At 41.1% G+C, this 17,978-nt stretch overlaps 4 protein-coding genes across 4 annotated transcripts; all 4 read right to left on the minus strand.

Moving 5' to 3' along the window:
- Window positions 1-345: 345 nt before the first annotated feature.
- On the minus strand, window positions 346-3,912 carry LOC311274088 (uncharacterized protein; the record flags this gene model as incomplete). Its single annotated transcript, XM_084381504.1, has 2 exons — window positions 346-1,952; window positions 3,897-3,912. 2 exons carry the CDS (start codon window positions 3,910-3,912, stop codon window positions 589-591), a joined length of 1,380 nt encoding a protein of 459 aa, XP_084237630.1. The 3' UTR covers window positions 346-588.
- Window positions 3,587-7,691, minus strand: LOC311274089 (uncharacterized protein; the record flags this gene model as incomplete). The annotated part of the gene is made up of 2 exons (XM_084381505.1): window positions 3,587-6,185; window positions 7,629-7,691. The coding sequence occupies 2 exons, from the start codon at window positions 7,689-7,691 to the stop codon at window positions 4,824-4,826; spliced, it is 1,425 nt and encodes a 474-aa protein (XP_084237631.1). The 3' UTR covers window positions 3,587-4,823.
- A 2,470-nt stretch (window positions 7,692-10,161) lies between these two features.
- LOC311274090 (uncharacterized protein) lies at window positions 10,162-13,728 on the minus strand (the record flags this gene model as incomplete). Its single annotated transcript, XM_084381506.1, has 2 exons — window positions 10,162-11,768; window positions 13,713-13,728. The coding sequence occupies 2 exons, from the start codon at window positions 13,726-13,728 to the stop codon at window positions 10,405-10,407; spliced, it is 1,380 nt and encodes a 459-aa protein (XP_084237632.1). The 3' UTR covers window positions 10,162-10,404.
- Window positions 13,403-16,533, minus strand: LOC311274091 (uncharacterized protein; the record flags this gene model as incomplete). The annotated part of the gene is made up of 2 exons (XM_084381507.1): window positions 13,403-15,966; window positions 16,512-16,533. 2 exons carry the CDS (start codon window positions 16,531-16,533, stop codon window positions 14,642-14,644), a joined length of 1,347 nt encoding a protein of 448 aa, XP_084237633.1. The 3' UTR covers window positions 13,403-14,641.
- Between the last annotated feature and the right edge of the window lie 1,445 nt (window positions 16,534-17,978).

Raw genomic sequence — 17,978 nt, forward strand, 5'->3', positions numbered from 1 at the left:
GGACAATCTCCCAGTGTCTAAAACCCAGACCAAAGTAAAACTTGATTCAATTAAACAAGTCGGTCATGTTTGTCTCCATTATCGAGCTTTCAATAAAGGAATGAATGCGTCTATTGCTTCAAATGCTCTCTAAACTCAGAAAAAAATTACTCTGAAAAACAGAAAAAAAATTACTCCGAAAAACAGACCAAAAAAAAAATTACTCTGAAAAACAGACCAAAAAAAAATTACTCAAGTGAATGCAATACGCTTCCGTAACTGGGAAAACTACAAGTATTTAACATATAAATGTTTGTAGAAAAGCATGACACGAGGAGCGATAATAGGTGGGACACATGAGACAGATTAGCTTGACTTTTTAATCATCATTTTCACAAATATGGGAAAGTCAGCATAAAGATATTGACACATATATTGTGACATCTTCTCAAGTGGAAATTGTACACATTCAGCTTTCAGCTCATCATTTCTCTTGTGTATACTGAACCTCTGAGGATTTTTCAGGTATATAATTTCAAATTACAGTTCTGCAATTATGCATGAAACACTAGAACTGAATCACCTCCAACATATTTCGCAAATACAAAGCTACTCGCCTGTACGTGTCCTCAAATGTCTCTTCAAAGCAGACTGATCAGAGAAACTTTTCCCCCAGGTCTTGCAAAATGATGGCTTCTCACCTGTGTGGATTCTCATGTGACATTTTAAGTTACTGTTTTGCCTGAAAGTCTTCCCACATGTTTGGCAAGTATACGGCATCTCACCGTTGTGGGTTCTCATGTGGACTTTTAAGTGAGCACATTGGCTGAAAGCTTCCCCACATGTTTTGCAAGTATACGGCTTCTCACCAGTGTGAGTTCTCATGTGACGGGTTAAGTGAGCACGAAGCCCAAAAGCCTTCCCACAAATTTCACAGGTAAAAGGCTTCTCACCTGTGTGGATTCTCATGTGGACTGTTAAGTGAAAACTTCGCTTGAAAGCGTTCCCACAAGTTTTGCAAGTATACGGCGTCTCACCAGTGTGGTTTGTCATGTGCTGTCTCAATTCACCATGACTCTTGAAAGTCTTCCCACATGTTTTGCAAGGATACGGTTTCTCACCTGTGTGGATTCGCATGTGGACTGTTAAGTGAGAACTTCGGTTGAAAGCTTTCCCACATGTTTTGCAAGAATACGGTTTCTCACCTGTGTGGGTTCTCATGTGGACTGTTAAGTCAGCATTTTGAGTGAAAGCTTTCCCACATGTTTTGCAAGAATGAGGATTCTCACCTGTGTGGGTTCTCATGTGGACTGTTAAGTGAGAACTTCGGTTGAAAGCTTTCCCACATGTTTTGCAAGAATACGGTTTCTCACCAGTGTGGGTTCTCATGTGGACTGTTAAGTCAGCATTTTGAGTGAAAGCTTTCCCACATGTTTTGCAAGAATAAGGCTTCTCACCTGTGTGGGTTCTTAGGTGTGCATTCAATAGGGACTTGAACTTAAAAGCCTTTTCACATGTGTCACATTTTAAAGACTGTTTACCTGGGTGAGTGTGATGGTGAATGTCTGATGAGGTAGAGTTTTTTGCATTATCACTGTGACTTTTGCTTCTGTGATGTCTTTTCTGTTGTTTTGGCTCTCCATCTCCAGCTGATCCTGAATCTCCATGTTTTCCTCCTTTCTGATCTTGGCTCTCAGCTACATGAGAGTTGTTAGAGAGGAGCTGGTGGTCACTTTTTGGTTCTGCTTCACTGTGGTCAATTTCCTCATATGTTGGAGTCAACATGACGGTATCCGTCTCAACCTTCAGTACAAGCTGCTCTCCCTCCCGACTGGTGCAGAGTTCCTCCTGTTCCTCTTTAATCTCTGGAGGCTCTGGGTCCTCTTGGTCCAGACTGGAGTTCCTCTTCTGGTTACAGACCTGCTGGTCAGCGAGAACCTCCTCCCCCTTACAGACATGTTGCTGTGGGAGCTCTGGAGGGACAGAGAACAAAAGGCAGAGATTATTTAATAAACAAATCAACCTTTATTTGTAGTAACTTGTATCATGTAAACCTGAGCACATTTCAATTCATCCTCAAATATGCATGTTCTTCTTCAGGAACAGCAACTGAACAGCATGCTCAGAGGTAAGTGCACTTCTCTGAGTGGTGATTAGCACCGGTATGAGTCTCCTGCATCCCTCTTGTTTGTAGCATGTAGGAGTGTGTTTCCCACTCGTTATCAATAAAATGTACAGTCCTTGCTTCACGTAGGACTCTGTGGCCCGTGAAGTCCATCCATCGCAGGTGAGCACAATTCTCTCTGCAGACTGGAGCGATCCTCCACCTTTCCTCTCGTCTCATCATAAAGAGCTGGAATAGCTTTTTCTGTGAAATACTTTCTGCTCTGTATTTCATACCTTGGTTCCAGTGTATATACTAATTGACAAAAAACATAATTTTCCTCAATATGAATGTTTTGAATATAAAATCTACATTTTCCCAATAGTTTCCAGCTCATCTGACCCACTGACGCAATATCAATGCCGACATGTCTTCATAATAGGTTCAATGAGACACACCTCTTTCTGTTGAGTTTTAGTGCTCCTCACATTTTTCTGAACGTTTTGTGTGTAAAATCAGCATTTTTTGAGTGGAGTTTCGCTGCGGTCTCCTATAGAACGGAGCCCAGCCGTGCAGCGGGCACTCAGAACCTCCGGAGTCCCGGAGTGAAATGAACTAAACGAGGGAAACACTCGTATGTTCGCTCCATGTAGTGAAACGTGGCTGCGATGCATATCTCCCCTCTATGGCCACTCCAGGGCTCTGAACATTAGTGTTATTAAAATAAGAAACTTCTCCTCACCTATCCTGTGTAACTTTACTTGGGGTTTCCAGCAGATATCCAGCATGACGCGCTGCCGGTCGATCTCTTCCTCGTACTGGACGATAGTTGTTTTAAAAACTCGGAATATTTCTTCAGCAGCAGCAGTTAGTCGCTCGTTGACAAACTCTCTCAAAGTCTCAACTGAACTCATTGTTCTTTAATTACTAATTCAATAACGAGCTGCGCTGTGACTCAGTACCGTCTTCCACTTCGTTCATTACACACAGGCAGCTAATGCTACTAGCTGCTGCTGTTTACTTCTGCTGGGTGTCACGCTGTTAAGCTCCGACAGGGGAAGTGCGGAGGCTTTTAGTTCCGCTTCAGACTCAACACGTTTTATTCAGAACTTGTTTAAAACATATCTGACTACACTTTTAAACGTCAATAAGTAATTGGGACAAAAAATGTCGTACAGTTGTGGAGCAAACTCCTTTCATTTTCCATTTCTTACATTTATTTGTATTAATTTAATTAACTATATTTTACACCACTTTTATACTGTTTTTACACACTGTGTTTACACTATGTTTGTTGTACTCCTTGTATTGAGGTTTAGATCTACTCTGCTTAATTCCACAAAGAAATGTGCCACTCTTTTCTAAACTGCTACTTTCAACTAACAGCTTACTTTTTGGCTACTTGCATGGAAGCTACTGGAAAAACTACAAGTATTTAACATATAAATGTTTGGAGAAAAGAGTCACACGAGGAGCGATAATAAGTGGGACACATGAGACCAGTTAATTCGACTTTTTAATCATCATTTTCACAAATATGGGCAAATCAGCATGAAGATATTGACACATAAACATATTGTGACATCGTCTCAAAGGGAAATTGTACACATTCAGCTTTCAGCTCATCATTTCTCCTGTGTATATTGAGCCTCTGAGGATTTTTCAACTATGCATGAAACACTAGAACTGAATCACCTCCAACATATTTTGCAAATACAAAGCTACTCGCCTGTACATGTCCTCAAATGTCTCTTCAAAGCAGACTGATCAGAGAAACTTTTCCTCCAGGTCTCGCAAAATGATGGCTTCTCACCTGTGTGAGTTCTCATGTGGACTAAGTTTGCACTTCAGTTGAAAGCCTCAGTTGCGTCTCAATTTCTGATTTTTTGATTGTTAAAAAAGTTTTTTCATAATTTCAAAAAGTCCCCAATAAAAAGGAAATAATCTCCAGGAGTCCTCCAAAGCTGAGTGCAGGAATGTTCAATTGTCGACAATCAAAACATGAGATCTCACAGACAAAAGCTCATCAAAAAAGACCCAAATTCTCAACACAAAATACATTCCTTATACTCACTCAGATGGGGGTTGGACACCACAGTTTATCCAATCCTTACTCTATCCTCTATGTATCAAATTTAGCTGACTCTGGTATTTCCCTGCGCGAGGCTAAGCATGTACCCACCCATGCCAACATCGGTCAAGACAACCTCCTCACTGGGCATACGCTTTGAAGTCCCTTTGCAGCTGGTATCCTGGACTTCCCCTGCACATCACTTCTACAGCGCTGCCACTTCGCGGCCTTGAACGCTCCTCCACTGTGCTGCAGCCGTGAGACGTTTTTTTAACTCTGTCTCCTCCTTGATGTGTTCCCCTGCCCTACTGACTGCATTTCTTTCAAAGATAATAATAAAAGTGTGGTATATATTTAGTTACATGATTTCACTCGTACATTTGTGGTTATATTTCACTCCAAGTTAACACAATTCAGTAGTTTAATCATCAATTCGATCAATGGTTGCATGTTCAATCAACTAGTGCAGAGCAATACATGTTTTAACCATTCATTTATGATTCATTCACATTTTGATTAGATTCTTTAACATCTCAGTACTTGTTACCAGTTGTCATTAACCACTAACTACTTGCTTATGGTTATATGGTTATATTACACTACACTTCGCCACATGATATGCAAGTATATGGCTTCGCACCAGTGTGAGTTCTTCTTTGACATGTTATGTCACTGCTGTCCTTGAAAGTCTTCCCACGTTTTGCAATAATATGGTGTCTCACCTGTGTGCGTTCTCATGTGAACTGTTAAGTTTGTACTTTGGCTGAAAGCTTTTCCACATGTTTTGCAAGAATAAGGCTTCTCACCTGTGTGGGTTCTCATGTGGACTGTTAAGTGAAAACTTCGCTTGAAAGCGTTCCCACATGTTTTGCAAGAATACGGTTTCTCACCTGTGTGGGTTCTCATGTGCCGATTCAATTCAACACAAGTCATGAAAGCTTTCCCACATGTTTTGCAAGTATACGGCTTCTCACCAGTGTGGATTCTCATGTGAACTGTTAAATGAGCACGAACCCCGAAAGCCATCCCGCAAATTTTACAGGTAAAAGGCCTCTCACCTGTGTGGGTTCTCATGTGAACTGTTAAATGAGCACGAACCCCGAAAGCCATCCCGCAAATTTTACAGGTAAAAGGCCTCTCACCTGTGTGGGTTCTCATGTGAAATGTTAAATGAGCACGAACCCCGAAAGCCATCCCACAAATTTTACAGGTAAAAGGCTTCTCATCTGTGTGTGTTCTCACGTGATTTTTCATGACACGGTTGTCCTTGAAAGTTTTTCCACATATTTTGCAAGAATACGGTTTCTCACCTGTGTGGGTTCTCATGTGGACTGTTAAGGATGAATTTAGGCTGAAAGTCTTCCCACATGTTGTGCAAGAATATGGCTTCTCACCTGTGTGGGTTCTCATGTGGACTTTTAAGTTTGCACTTTGACTGAAAGCTTTTCCACATGTTTTGCAAGTATACGGCTTCTCACCAGTGTGGATTCTCATGTGCCGATTCAATGGAAGACAAGTCTTGAAAGCTTTTCCACATGTTTTGCAAGTATACGGCTTCTCACCAGTGTGGATTCTCATGTGATTTTTTATGGCAGTTCTGTCTCTGAAAGTCTTCCCACATGTTTTGCAAGAATACGGTTTCTCACCTGTGTGGGTTCTCATGTGGACTGTTAAGTCAGCATTTTGAGTGAAAGCTTTCCCACATGTTTTGCAAGAATAAGGCTTCTCACCTGTGTGGGTTCTCATGTGGACTGTTAAGTGAGCACTTTGGCTGAAAGCTTTTCCACATGTTTTGCAAGAATAAGGCTTCTCACCAGTGTGGGTTCTCATGTGTTGATTCAAGTCGCTAGTAGTCTTGAAAGCTTTTCCACATGTTTTGCAAGAAAACACTTTCTCACTTGTGTGGATTCTCATGTGGACTGTTAAGTCAGCATTTTGAGTGAAAGCTTTCCCACATGTTTTGCAAGAATAAGGCTTCTCACCTGTGTGGGTTCTTAGGTGTATATTCAATTGGGACTTGAACTTAAAAGCCTTTCCACATGTGTCACATTTGAAAGACTTTTTACCTGGGTGAGTGTGATGGTGAATGTCTGATGAGGTAGAGTTTTTTGCATTATCACTGTGACTTTTGCTTCCGTGATGTCTTTTCTGTTGTTTTGGCTCTTCATCTCCAGCTGATCCTGAATCTGCATGTTTTCCTCCTTTCTGATCTTGGCTCTCAGCCACATGAGAGTTGTTAGAGAGGAGCTGGTGGTCACTTTTTGGTTCTGCTTCACTGTGGTCAATTTCCTCATATGTTGGAGTCAACATGACGGTATCTGTCTCAACCTTCAGTACAAGCTGCTCTCCCTCCAGGCTGGTGCAGAGTTCCTCCTGTTCCTCTATAATCTCTGGAGGCTCTGGGTCCTCTTGGTCCAGACTGGAGTTCCTCTCCTGGTTACAGACCTGCTGGTCAGCGAGAACCTCCTCCTCCTTACTGACATGTTGCTGTGGGAGATCTGGAGGGACAGAGAACAAAAGGCAGAGATTATTTAATCAACCAATCAACCTTTATTTGTAGTAATTTGTATTATGTAAACCTGAGTACATTTCAATTCATCCTCAAATATGCATGTTCTTCTTCAGGAACAGCAACTGAACAGCATGCTCAGAGGTGAGTGCACTTCTCTGAGTGGTGATTAGCACCGGTATGAGTCTCCTGCATCCCTCTTGTTTGTCTTATGTAGGAGTGTGTTTTTCGCTGGTTATCAATAAAATGTACAGTCCTTGCTTCACGTAGGACTCTGTGGCCGTGAAGTCCATCCATCGCAGGTGAGCACAATTCTCTCTGCAGACTGGAGCGATCCTCCACCTTTCCTCTTGTCTCATCATAAAGAGCTGGAATATCTTCTTCTGTGAAATATATTCTGCTCTGTATTTTATGACTTGGTTCCAGTGTTTGTAGCATTTGGCAAAAAACATCATTTTCCTTGTTATTAATATTTTGAATGTAAAATCTATATTTTTCCCAATAGTTTCAACTGACCAACTGACTCAAAATCAATGCCGACATGTCTTCATAATAGGTTCAATGAGACACACCTCTTTCTGTTGAGTTTTAGTGCTCCTCGTAGTTTTCTGAACATTTTGTGTGTAAAATCAGCATTTTTTGAGTGGAGTTTCGCTGCGGTCTCCTATAGAACGGAGCCCAGCCGTGCAGCGGGCACTCAGAACCTCCGGAGTCCCGGAGTGGAATGAACCAAACGAGGGAAACACTCGTATGTTCGCTCCATGTAGTGAAACGTGGCTGCGATGCATATCTCCCCTCTATGGCCACTCCAGGGCTCTGAACATTAGTGTTATTAAAATAAGAAACTTCTCCTCACCTATCCTGTGTAACTTTACTTGGGGTTTCCAGCAGATATCCAGCATGACGCGCTGCCGGTCGATCTCTTCCTCGTACTGGACGATAGTTGTTTTAAAAACTCGGAATATTTCTTCAGCAGCAGCAGTTAGTCGCTCGTTGACAAACTCTCTCAAAGTCTCAACTGAACTCATTGTTCTTTAATTACTAATTCAATAACGAGCTGCGCTGTGACTCAGTACCGTCTTCCACTTCGTTCATCACACACAGGCAGCTAATGCTACTAGCTGCTGCTGTTTACTTCTGCTGGGTGTCACGCTGTTAAGCTCCGACAGGGGAAGTGCGGAGGCTTTTAGTTCCGCTTCAGACTCAACACATTTTCATTCAGAACCTGTTTAAAACATATCTGACTACACTTTTAAACCTGAATAAATAATTTGGACAAAATACTTTCATAACTTTATTTATATTAATTTAATTCACTTTATTTAACATAACTTTTATACTGTTATTACACAGTGTGTTTACACTATGTTTCAGAGGTGGGAATTGTGGAGTCGTCGAGTCATCTCCATGCCATGTATTTGGTCTGTTCATGCACTAAACCAGCTGAGTCCAATCAGCACAGCTCTTCAGCCAGGAAGGTGAGCTAATTAGTGAATGCACCTGGTTCAGTGACTGAGCAGAACAAATACATGGCATGGAGATGACTTGATGACTCCACAATCCCCACCTCTGCTATGTCTGTTGTACTCCTTGTATTAAGGTGTAGATCTACTCTGCTTAATTCCACAAAGAAACGTGCCACTCTTTTCTAAACTGCTACTTTGAACTAACAGCTTACTTTTTGGTTACTTGCATGGAAGCTACTGGGTACGGAAGCGTATTTACGGAAGCGTATTGCATTCACTTGAGTAATTTTTTTTTTTGGTTTGTTTTTCGGGGTAATTATTTCTGTTTTTCGGAGTAATTTTTTTTTGGTCTGTTTTTCGGAGTAATTTTTTTTTTGGTCTGTTTTTCGGGGTAATTTTTTTTTGGTCTGTTTTTCGGAGTAATTTTTTTTTCTGTTTTTCAGAGTAATTTTTTTCTGAGTTTAGAGAGCATTTGAAACAATAGACGCATTCATTCCTTTATTGAAAGCTCGATAATGGAGACAAACATGACCGACTTGTTTAATTGAATCAAGTTTTACTTTGATCTGGGTTTAAGACACTGGGCGATAGTCCTGTCTTTAAGTCATATAGATGGTATTACCATTAGTTTGTCAACTTTACGCAGGCACCTGAGGACGGCGACAGGTCGCCACTCCGAAGGTTCACTTTCATGTTTCGGAATGCCGGCCCTTTTTTGAAAAAAGATCGCCACTCCGAACCTGAAACCCTAACCTTAACCGTAACCCGGTCGGAATGGGGCTTTGCGGTTGTTCAGAAGGAAAGCCCATTCAGATCTGCAGTAATGTGTCTCCAGAATCAGTTGGACAGATATGGCAGTTTGGAGGTTCTCGCGGGAGTTCGAAGTATCGCGATAATTCAGAAAAAAAATTACTCCGAAAAACAGAAAAAAATTACCACGAAAAACAGAAAATAAATTACTCTGAAAAACAGGAAAAATAATTAGTCAGAAAAACAGAAAAAAGAAACAAACCAAAAAAAAATTACTCAGAAAAACAGACCAAAAAAAAAAAAATTACTCAGAAAAACAGACCAAAAAATAAATTACTCAAGTGAATGCAATACGCTTCCGTACGTATTGCATTCACTTGAGTAATTTATTTTTTGGTCTGTTTTTCTGAGTAATTTTTTTTTTGGTCTGTTTTTCTGAGTAATTTTTTTTTGGTTTGTTTCTTTTTTCTGTTTTTCTGACTAATTATTTTTCCTGTTTTTCAGAGTAATTTATTTTCTGTTTTGCGTGGTAATTTTTTTCTGTTTTTCGTGGTAATTTTTTCCCCTGAATTATCGCGATACTTCGAACTCCCGCGAGAACCTCCAAACTGCCATATCTGTCCAACTGATCTGGAGTAATTACTATGTACTATGTATATGTCTATACATTTCTAGCAGATCTGAATGGGTTTTCCTTCTGAACAACCGCAAAAGTCCTCATTCAGGGGGGGCGACCCCAATTCCGACGGACCGCCATTCCGACCAGGTTATGGTTAAGGTTAGGGTTTCAGGTTCGGAATGGCGATCTTTTTTCAAAAAAGGGCCGGCATTCCGAAACATGAAAGTGAACGTTCGGAATGGCGACTTGTCACCATCCTCAGGTGCCTGCATAAAGTTGACAAACTAATGGTAATACCATCTATATGATTTAAAGACAGGACAATCTCCCAGTGTCTAAAACCCAGACCAAAGTAAAACTTGATTCAATTAAACAAGTCGGTCATGTTTGTCTCCATTATCGAGCTTTCAATAAAGGAATGAATGCGTCTATTGCTTCAAATGCTCTCTAAACTCAGAAAAAAATTACTCTGAAAAACAGAAAAAAAATTACTCCGAAAAACAGACCAAAAAAAAAATTACTCTGAAAAACAGACCAAAAAAAAATTACTCAAGTGAATGCAATACGCTTCCGTAACTGGGAAAACTACAAGTATTTAACATATAAATGTTTGTAGAAAAGCATGACACGAGGAGCGATAATAGGTGGGACACATGAGACAGATTAGCTTGACTTTTTAATCATCATTTTCACAAATATGGGAAAGTCAGCATAAAGATATTGACACATATATTGTGACATCTTCTCAAGTGGAAATTGTACACATTCAGCTTTCAGCTCATCATTTCTCTTGTGTATACTGAACCTCTGAGGATTTTTCAGGTATATAATTTCAAATTACAGTTCTGCAATTATGCATGAAACACTAGAACTGAATCACCTCCAACATATTTCGCAAATACAAAGCTACTCGCCTGTACGTGTCCTCAAATGTCTCTTCAAAGCAGACTGATCAGAGAAACTTTTCCCCCAGGTCTTGCAAAATGATGGCTTCTCACCTGTGTGGATTCTCATGTGACATTTTAAGTTACTGTTTTGCCTGAAAGTCTTCCCACATGTTTGGCAAGTATACGGCATCTCACCGTTGTGGGTTCTCATGTGGACTTTTAAGTGAGCACATTGGCTGAAAGCTTCCCCACATGTTTTGCAAGTATACGGCTTCTCACCAGTGTGAGTTCTCATGTGACGGGTTAAGTGAGCACGAAGCCCAAAAGCCTTCCCACAAATTTCACAGGTAAAAGGCTTCTCACCTGTGTGGATTCTCATGTGGACTGTTAAGTGAAAACTTCGCTTGAAAGCGTTCCCACAAGTTTTGCAAGTATACGGCGTCTCACCAGTGTGGTTTGTCATGTGCTGTCTCAATTCACCATGACTCTTGAAAGTCTTCCCACATGTTTTGCAAGGATACGGTTTCTCACCTGTGTGGATTCGCATGTGGACTGTTAAGTGAGAACTTCGGTTGAAAGCTTTCCCACATGTTTTGCAAGAATACGGTTTCTCACCTGTGTGGGTTCTCATGTGGACTGTTAAGTCAGCATTTTGAGTGAAAGCTTTCCCACATGTTTTGCAAGAATGAGGATTCTCACCTGTGTGGGTTCTCATGTGGACTGTTAAGTGAGAACTTCGGTTGAAAGCTTTCCCACATGTTTTGCAAGAATACGGTTTCTCACCAGTGTGGGTTCTCATGTGGACTGTTAAGTCAGCATTTTGAGTGAAAGCTTTCCCACATGTTTTGCAAGAATAAGGCTTCTCACCTGTGTGGGTTCTTAGGTGTGCATTCAATAGGGACTTGAACTTAAAAGCCTTTTCACATGTGTCACATTTTAAAGACTGTTTACCTGGGTGAGTGTGATGGTGAATGTCTGATGAGGTAGAGTTTTTTGCATTATCACTGTGACTTTTGCTTCTGTGATGTCTTTTCTGTTGTTTTGGCTCTTCATCTCCAGCTGATCCTGAATCTCCATGTTTTCCTCCTTTCTGATCTTGGCTCTCAGCTACATGAGAGTTGTTAGAGAGGAGCTGGTGGTCACTTTTTGGTTCTGCTTCACTGTGGTCAATTTCCTCATATGTTGGAGTCAACATGACGGTATCCGTCTCAACCTTCAGTACAAGCTGCTCTCCCTCCCGACTGGTGCAGAGTTCCTCCTGTTCCTCTTTAATCTCTGGAGGCTCTGGGTCCTCTTGGTCCAGACTGGAGTTCCTCTTCTGGTTACAGACCTGCTGGTCAGCGAGAACCTCCTCCCCCTTACAGACATGTTGCTGTGGGAGCTCTGGAGGGACAGAGAACAAAAGGCAGAGATTATTTAATAAACAAATCAACCTTTATTTGTAGTAACTTGTATCATGTAAACCTGAGCACATTTCAATTCATCCTCAAATATGCATGTTCTTCTTCAGGAACAGCAACTGAACAGCATGCTCAGAGGTAAGTGCACTTCTCTGAGTGGTGATTAGCACCGGTATGAGTCTCCTGCATCCCTCTTGTTTGTAGCATGTAGGAGTGTGTTTCCCACTCGTTATCAATAAAATGTACAGTCCTTGCTTCACGTAGGACTCTGTGGCCCGTGAAGTCCATCCATCGCAGGTGAGCACAATTCTCTCTGCAGACTGGAGCGATCCTCCACCTTTCCTCTCGTCTCATCATAAAGAGCTGGAATAGCTTTTTCTGTGAAATACTTTCTGCTCTGTATTTCATACCTTGGTTCCAGTGTATATACTAATTGACAAAAAACATAATTTTCCTCAATATGAATGTTTTGAATATAAAATCTACATTTTCCCAATAGTTTCCAGCTCATCTGACCCACTGACGCAATATCAATGCCGACATGTCTTCATAATAGGTTCAATGAGACACACCTCTTTCTGTTGAGTTTTAGTGCTCCTCACATTTTTCTGAACGTTTTGTGTGTAAAATCAGCATTTTTTGAGTGGAGTTTCGCTGCGGTCTCCTATAGAACGGAGCCCAGCCGTGCAGCGGGCACTCAGAACCTCCGGAGTCCCGGAGTGAAATGAACTAAACGAGGGAAACACTCGTATGTTCGCTCCATGTAGTGAAACGTGGCTGCGATGCATATCTCCCCTCTATGGCCACTCCAGGGCTCTGAACATTAGTGTTATTAAAATAAGAAACTTCTCCTCACCTATCCTGTGTAACTTTACTTGGGGTTTCCAGCAGATATCCAGCATGACGCGCTGCCGGTCGATCTCTTCCTCGTACTGGACGATAGTTGTTTTAAAAACTCGGAATATTTCTTCAGCAGCAGCAGTTAGTCGCTCGTTGACAAACTCTCTCAAAGTCTCAACTGAACTCATTGTTCTTTAATTACTAATTCAATAACGAGCTGCGCTGTGACTCAGTACCGTTTTCCACTTCGTTCATTACACACAGGCAGCTAATGCTACTAGCTGCTACTGTTTACTTCTGCTGGGTGTCACGCTGTTAAGCTCCGACAGGGGAAGTGCGGAGGCTTTTAGTTCCGCTTCAGACTCAACACGTTTTATTCAGAACTTGTTTAAAACATATCTGACTACACTTTTAAACGTCAATAAGTAATTGGGACAAAAAATGTCGTACAGTTGTGAAGCAAACTCCTTTCATTTTCCATTTCTTACATTTATTTGTATTAATTTAATTAACTATATTTTACACCACTTTTATACTGTTTTTACACACTGTGTTTACACTATGTTTGTTGTACTCCTTGTATTGAGGTGTAGATCTACTCTGCTTAATTCCACAAAGAAATGTGCCACTCTTTTCTAAACTGCTACTTTAAACTAACAGCTTACTTTTTGGTTACTTGCATGGAAGCTACTGGAAAAACTACAAGTATTTAACATATAAATGTTTGGAGAAAAGAGTCACACGAGGAGCGATAATAAGTGGGACACATGAGACCAGTTAATTCGACTTTTTAATCATCATTTTCACAAATATGGGCAAATCAGCATGAAGATATTGACACATAAACATATTGTGACATCGTCTCAAAGGGAAATTGTACACATTCAGCTTTCAGCTCATCATTTCTCCTGTGTATATTGAGCCTCTGAGGATTTTTCAACTATGCATGAAACACTAGAACTGAATCACCTCCAACATATTTTGCAAATACAAAGCTACTCGCCTGTACATGTCCTCAAATGTCTCTTCAAAGCAGACTGATCAGAGAAACTTTTCCTCCAGGTCTCGCAAAATGATGGCTTCTCACCTGTGTGAGTTCTCATGTGGACTAAGTTTGCACTTCAGTTGAAAGCCTCAGTTGTGTCTCAATTTCTGATTTTTTGATTGTTAAAAAAGTTTTTTCATAATTTCAAAAAGTCCCCAATAAAAAGGAAATAATCTCCAGGAGTCCTCCAAAGCTGAGTGCAGGAATGTTCAATTGTCGACAATCAAAACATGAGATCTCACAGACAAAAGCTCATCAAAAAAGACCCAAATTCTCAACACAAAATACATTCCTTATACTCACTCAGATGGGGGTTGGACACCACAGTTTATCCAATCCTTACTCTATCCTCTATGTATCAAATTTAGCTGACTCTGGTATTTCCCTGCACGAGGCTAAGCATGTACCCACCCATGCCAACATCGGTCAAGACAACCTCCTCACTGGGCATACGCTTTGAAGTCCCTTTGCAGCTGGTATCCTGGACTTCCCCTGCACATCTTATCTACAGCGCTGCCACTTCGCGGCCTTGAACGCTCCTCCACTGTGCTGCAGCTGTGAGGCTTTTTTTTTTAACTCTCAGTCTCCTCCTTGATGTGTTCCCCTGCCCTACTGACTGCATTTCTTTTAAAGATAATAATAAAAGTGTGGTATATTTGGTTACATGATTTCACTCTTACATTTGTGGTTATATTTCACTCCAAGTTAACACAATTCAGTAGTTAAACCATTAATTCGATCAATAGTTGCATGTTCAATCAACTAGTGCAGAGCAATACATGTTTTAACCATTCATTTATGATTCATTCACATTTTGATTAGATTCTTTAACATCTCAGTACTTGTTACCAGTTGTCATTAACCACTAACTACTTGCTTATGGTTATATGGTTATATTACACTACACTTCGCCACATGATATGCAAGTATATGGCTTCTCATCTGTGTGAGTTCTCCTTTGACATGTTATGTCACTGCTGTCCTTGAAAGTCTTCCCACGTTTTGCAATAATATGGTGTCTCACCTGTGTGCGTTCTCATGTGAACTGTTAAGTTTGCACTTTGGCTGAAAGCTTTTCCACATGTTTTGCAAGTATACGGCTTCTCACCAGTGTGGATTCTCATGTGAACTGTTAAATGAGCACGAACCCCGAAAGCCATCCCGCAAATTTTACAGGTAAAAGGCCTCTCACCTGTGTGGGTTCTCATGTGAAATGTTAAATGAGCACGAACCCCGAAAGCCATCCCACAAATTTTACAGGTAAAAGGCCTCTCACCTGTGTGGGTTCTCATGTGAAATGTTAAATGAGCACGAACCCCGAAATCCATCCCACAAATTTTACAGGTAAAAGGCTTCTCACCTGTGTGTGTTCTCACGTGATTTTTCATGACACGGTTGTCCCTGAAAGTTTTTCCACATATTTTGCAAGAATACGGTTTCTCACCTGTGTGGGTTCTCATGTGGACTGTTAAGGATGAATTTAGGCTGAAAGTCTTCCCACATGTTGTGCAAGAATATGGTTTCTCACCTGTGTGGATTCTCATGTGAACTGTTAAGTGAGCACTTTGGCTGAAAACTTTCCCACATGTTTTGCAAGAATAAGGCTTCTCACCTGTGTGGGTTCTCATGTGGATTGTTAACTCAGCACTTCGAGTGAAAACTTTCCCACATGTTGTGCAAGAATACGGTTTCTCACCTGTGTGGGTTCTCATGTGGACTTTTAAGTGAGTACTTGTACTGAAAGCTTTTCCACATGTTTTGCAAGAATAAGGCTTCTCACCTGTGTGGGTTCTTAGGTGTACATTCAATAGGGACTCAAACTTAAAAGCCTTTCCACATGTGTCACATTTTAAAGACTTTTTACCTGGTTGAGTGTGATGGTGAATGTCTGATGAGGTAGAGTTTTTTGCATTATCACTGTGTCTTTTGCTCCTGTGTTGTCTTTTCTTTTGTTTTGGCTCTCCAACTCCAGCTGATCCTGAATCTCCATGTTTTCCTCCTTTCTGATCTTGGCTCTCAGCTACATGAGAGTTGTTAGAGAGGAGCTGGTGGTCATTTTTTGGTTCTGCTTCACTGTGGTCACTTTCCTCATGAGTTGGAGTCAACATGACGGTATCTGTCTCAACCTTCAGTACAAGCTGCTCTCCTTCTCGACTGGTGCAGAGTTCCTCCTGTTCCTCTTTAATCTCTGGAGGCTCTGGGTCCTCTTGGTCCAGACTGGAGTTCCTCTCCTGGTTACAGACCTGCTGGTCAGCGAGAACCTCCTCCTCCTTACAGACATGTTGCTGTGGGAGATCTGGAGGGACAGAGAACAAAAGGCAGAGATCATTTAATCAACCAATCAACCTTTATTTGTAGTAACTTGTATTATGTAAACCTGAGCACATTTCAATTCATCCTCAAATATGCATGTTCTTCTTCAGGAACAGCAACTGAACAGCATGCTCAGAGCTGAGTGCACTTCTCTGAGTGGTGATTAGCACCGGTATGAGTCTCCTGCATCCCTCTTGTTTGTAGCATGTAGGAGTGTGTTTCCCACTAGTTATCAATAAAATGGGCAGTCCTTGCTTCACGTAGGACTCTGTGGCCATGAAGGGTTAGGGTCTTTTCAATCGTCTCATCGTAAAGAGCTGGAACATTTACATTGGGGGCATTTAGCAGACACTTTTGTCCAAAGCGACTTACAATGAGTACATTTGTCACAAGAAAGAAACCACAACATATCACCGTTGATAAAGTAAAAAAAAAAAACAGAAACAATATTCATGCCCTCATCTGAGCAAAGTAGCTGGGGTTAGGGTTAATTCTTCTGGGAAATGTTTTCGGCTCTGTATTTCATACCTTGGTCGGCAAAAAACATCATTTTCCTTGTTAGTAATGTTTTGAATGTCAAATCTACATTTTTCCCAATAGTTTCCAGCTCATCTGACCCACTGACACAAAATCAATGCCGACTTGTCTTCATAATAGGTTCAATGAGACACACCTCTTTCTGTTGAGTTTAAGTGCTCCTCGTAGTTTTCTGAACGTTTTGTGTGTAAAATCAGCATTTTTTGAGTGGAGTTTCGCTGCGGTCTCCTATAGAACGGAGCCCAGCCGTGCAGCGGGCACTCAGAACCTCCGGAGTCCCGGAGTGGAATGAACCAAACGAGGGAAACACTCGTATGTTCGCTCCATGTAGTGAAACGTGGCTGCGATGCATATCTCCCCCTCTATGGCCACTCCAGGGCTCTGAACATTAGTGTTATTAAAATAAGAAACTTCTCCTCACCTATCCTGTGTAACTTTACTTGGGGTTTCCAGCAGATATCCAGCATGACGCGCTGCCGGTCGATCTCTTCCTCGTACTGGACGATAGTTGTTTGTTTTAAAAACTCGGAATATTTCTTCAGCAGCAGCAGTTAGTCGCTCGTTGACAAACTCTCTCAAAGTCTCAACTGAACTCATTGTTCTTTAATTACTAATTCAATAACGAGCTGCGCTGTGACTCAGTACCGTCTTCCACTTCGTTCATTACACACAGGCAGCTAATGCTACTAGCTGCTGCTGTTTACTTCTGCTGGGTGTCACGCTGTTAAGCTCCGACAGGGGAAGTGCGGAGGCTTTTAGTTCCGCTTCAGACTCGACACATTTTCATTCAGAACCTGTTTAAAACATATCTGACTACACTTTTAAACCTGAATAAATAATTTGGACAAAATACTTTCATAACTTTATTCATATTAATTTAATTAACTTTATTTAACACCACTTTTATACTGTTATTACACAGTGTTTACACTATGTTTGTTGTACTCCTTATATTAAGGTTTAGATCTACTCTGCTTAATTTCACAAAGAAATGTGCCACTCTTTTCTAAACTGCTGCTTTGAACTAACAGCTTACTTTTTGGTTACTTACATGGAAGCTACTGGGAAAAACTACAAGTATTTAACATATAAATGTTTGTAGGAAAGCATGACACCTGGGGTCCGTTTCACAAAGCAGGTTTAGTGAAAACTCTGAGTCTGTTAACCCTGTAATGAGGAAAACTCACAAAGGGAGGTAACTCAAAACAGAGAAATAGGGGTAACTCCAGCCTGTTTCACAGAGAGAGGTACCAATCTCGGTCAGTTACCATGGTAACATACTCTATGAACCTAACCTGGTCGGGACCAGGTTTTCCTCAACAAACCTCGAGTTTCTCTCTGTCTCCGCCCTCTTTCAGCCACACACGGTATTTGATTTCCTCATTCATTCAGTCAACAGGCGAGTTTTGGCGTAATATAGCTCTGCTGTCTGTTTTGTGAGAAAAGCATTGCAAAAAT

The sequence above is a fragment of the Pagrus pagrus genome, assembly GCF_965226575.1.
Source record: "Pagrus pagrus genome assembly, chromosome: 18".
Classification (NCBI taxonomy): Eukaryota; Metazoa; Chordata; class Actinopteri; order Spariformes; family Sparidae; genus Pagrus; species Pagrus pagrus.